At 42.1% G+C, this 2899-nt stretch overlaps 1 protein-coding gene across 1 annotated transcript; it reads left to right on the top strand.

Annotated features, from left to right (window-relative positions):
- Positions 1–841: 841 nt before the first annotated feature.
- On the top strand, positions 842–2542 carry CPR11 (cuticular protein 11). The gene is made up of 4 exons (NM_001270823.1): positions 842–872; positions 1424–1502; positions 1635–1880; positions 2095–2542. Exons 1-4 carry the CDS (start codon positions 861–863, stop codon positions 2253–2255), a joined length of 498 nt encoding a protein of 165 aa, NP_001257752.1. The 5' UTR covers positions 842–860; the 3' UTR covers positions 2256–2542.
- The last annotated feature ends 357 nt before the right edge of the window (positions 2543–2899 follow it).

Genomic DNA, 2899 nt, shown 5'->3' with positions numbered 1-2899 from the left:
GGAATTGGTTGGGCGAAGAAAGAGAAGAGTATATTTGACTTTCCGTCGAATCGATAGATTACAATTCAACCAGGAATGAATGTATCATGCGAGGCGAGCGGTACGCGGAAATGCAATAAATTCAACAATAAACTGTATTGCCACACCGGGATGCGGCTATTCAGGCGACATATTGACACTCGTTCGCTCTATCGTCGAAAACGGGCAATTTATCGCTCATTAATCTTGACGGTTTAATTTACAGTTACAGATCGTACGTATGATAGGAATGGATTTCTTTAATGGAATCGAGCGGGAGCCAACATGGGAATAATTGTAGCCCTATAACTCTCGAATTATCGCTAGATTTTCACCCTGATTAAAACTGCTAAAGCATTTCGTTGAACGTATATCATATATGTATATACCATAGTTTCGATCATTTCCAGCCGGACGAAAATTAAAATCCTCTAATTTCGAGACACTATTTCGCGGATCTAGGATACTTCGTGACGGATTTCGAAATCTTAAAAACTTCTCAGTCCATCGACTGAGATTTTCCAATCGGTTTTTATTAACGGTTTTACGTCACGAAGCGCAACACCGATCAATGGACTTCTGGCGAAAACCAGAGCCATTGCGACGACCACCACTTTGAGAGACGGAGGAACGTTCGGTCCACCGAGCAGGTCCACCACCCCCGCCGCCCACCATTTACCTCTCACCACCACCACCTCTCGGGATCTCGGTGACAAGCAATGACGGACAAATTAATGCTTTAACGAGCTGTTTCTTTCCTCTCGGTGGAACGCTCTTATAAAATAGGATTCTCGCGATCAGCCGCAACAGTCCATCGCCGATCCTTCGTGGGAGAAGAGGAAATGGAGTCGAAGGTGAGGAAGAAGAGGATCGAAATTATTTTTCTCGAAACGTAATATCGAACCCTCTCCTCGTGAGAGACGAAGCTATCGGGATTCGTTAAGGAATTAAACGACGATTAAACGAGGATTACGATTCCTCCGTGGAAATTCGCGCGTTTGGACGAAAGAGGGAGACGATCGATCGCTCCAATTTCGAGTCTCACGTGTTATTGATTAAAGAGGCGCGGGCTGGCCCACCTTCCCTTAAACGGATCGATCGAGGGATCCGTGACAAAGTATTACAAAGTCGTAATCGTAAAGCAAGAAGGGAGTAGTGTTGTCCCGGAGATCTTTATGCGATCGGGCAAAGCGAACCCCACCGTTCCGTTTACCGTTCCAACGACAAAGAATAATGGCCGTTCTGCAATTTCAACCTCACCCCCCCCATCCGCCCATGATTGAAATTTCTATCGGGCTACTCCATCCTTCGTTCCCATTAATTCTCGCGAATAAAATTAACCATCGTTATAAGATTCTCTTCTCTCTTTCTTTCTTCCTTTTCTTTTTTTATCATTCGATTTCAGAGCCTGCTCGTTCCTGCTGCGGTCTTGCTGCTAACCCTCGCCCTCCACGTCGTACAATCGACGAGCTATCACGATTTGGGTGCGTATAATTGCAATTATAATAATATATGTTTCGTAATGATAAGATCTCGTATCTATCTCACTTTAAATTTCGTCGTGAAAAGGATTCTATATAGATTTCATATTTTTGAAAAATGATATCGATGTGCAGACAACGAGGATGCTGGCAGCGAACACGGACACGGGGGAGGAGGTGGACACGGGGGAGGAGGTGGACACGCTCACTCCTTCCATCACTTCTCTGGGCCAGTAGTGGGCCATCACGAAGAGGTCACGTGGAAGGACAAACACGGGCATCTTCATCACGACTACAGGGCCCATCCCAAGTACAAGTTCGCGTACGGCGTGGACGACAAACACACGAAGGATTTCCACGGGCAGAAAGAGCATCGCGATGGTACGATTAGCGATTATGTAACGAAATGATTGAATGATTGATCGAAGGCAAGAAAATGATAGATTTCGTGTTCTTCGAATTAGAATTTCGAAGAATTATAATTTCTATTAATTGCATAACTTACGTAGTTCAATTGTCAAAGTTTTTTCTCTTCCTTTCATCGAGAGAACATTTTGATTTGGAATTTTTGGAAAATTGGTTTTCGAAATTACAGGGAAAGAAGTGGAAGGGGAGTACCATCTTCACGAGCCCGGAGGCAACGTGAGAAGCGTTAAGTACCATTCGGATCCTCATGGAGGTTTCTTCGCGGAAGTTCACAATTATGGAGGAAACGATCATTCAGGTGGCACTTATGGTGGACATAAACACGGATAAATAACAACGTTTATTGTTATCCAATCCGTATATATTTGTTGAACTCGCGTCGTATGTTTTATTTTCATTAGATCCAAGTTATTGTTTTCATTGTTGTTGTTTTAAAAAATTAATCGTTTTAAAAAATAAACCAGCATATATTGGAAAGCCGATATAATAGAAGCGATTCGATTAACTAACAAACACCGATGAAAAAAATATTAAAATTCAAAACGAAGGATTAAAAATCGAATATTCTTCGTCGAGCCGTAAATTCGATAAATAAATTTTATTCAACTTGAAAATAAGTCTCGATCCGACGCACAACTTTTCACGATAATCTAAATTCCCTCCCTCCAGGAAAATTGGAACAGCAAATGGAAGGAGCAAATGTTTTCCCCTTCGCAGAAGTACGTAATTAAAACGAAGCGAATGTTTCGAATATTTTCTTTATTGCGATAAATTTTTCTTCCAAAGTTCAAATTTCGAGTGAATTTTTCGCAAGGCGAGACCAAGGGAGGGCAAGTTTTATAATTAATTAACTAAACTTATCCACAGCGAGTTATCGCCAAGTTTCTTTCCACCGAGCATCGTTAAAAATGGAGGGGAGTCGCGTTATAACGACGATAAAATTTCACGAGGAACTCGTTCGAGAATATAAACGC

Source organism: Apis mellifera, linkage group LG9, assembly GCF_003254395.2.
Source record: "Apis mellifera strain DH4 linkage group LG9, Amel_HAv3.1, whole genome shotgun sequence".
NCBI classification, from domain to species: domain Eukaryota; kingdom Metazoa; phylum Arthropoda; class Insecta; order Hymenoptera; family Apidae; genus Apis; species Apis mellifera.
This window is presented reverse-complemented; position numbering and strand designations above follow the sequence as displayed.

Bases quoted from the DNA above. Each gene is read 5' to 3' on its own strand.
- CPR11 (NM_001270823.1), top strand. The intron at 1,503-1,634 runs GTGCGTATAATT...ATCGATGTGCAG, and splicing joins GACGAGCTATCACGATTTGG to ACAACGAGGATGCTGGCAGC. The intron at 1,881-2,094 runs GTACGATTAGCG...TCGAAATTACAG, and splicing joins GCAGAAAGAGCATCGCGATG to GGAAAGAAGTGGAAGGGGAG.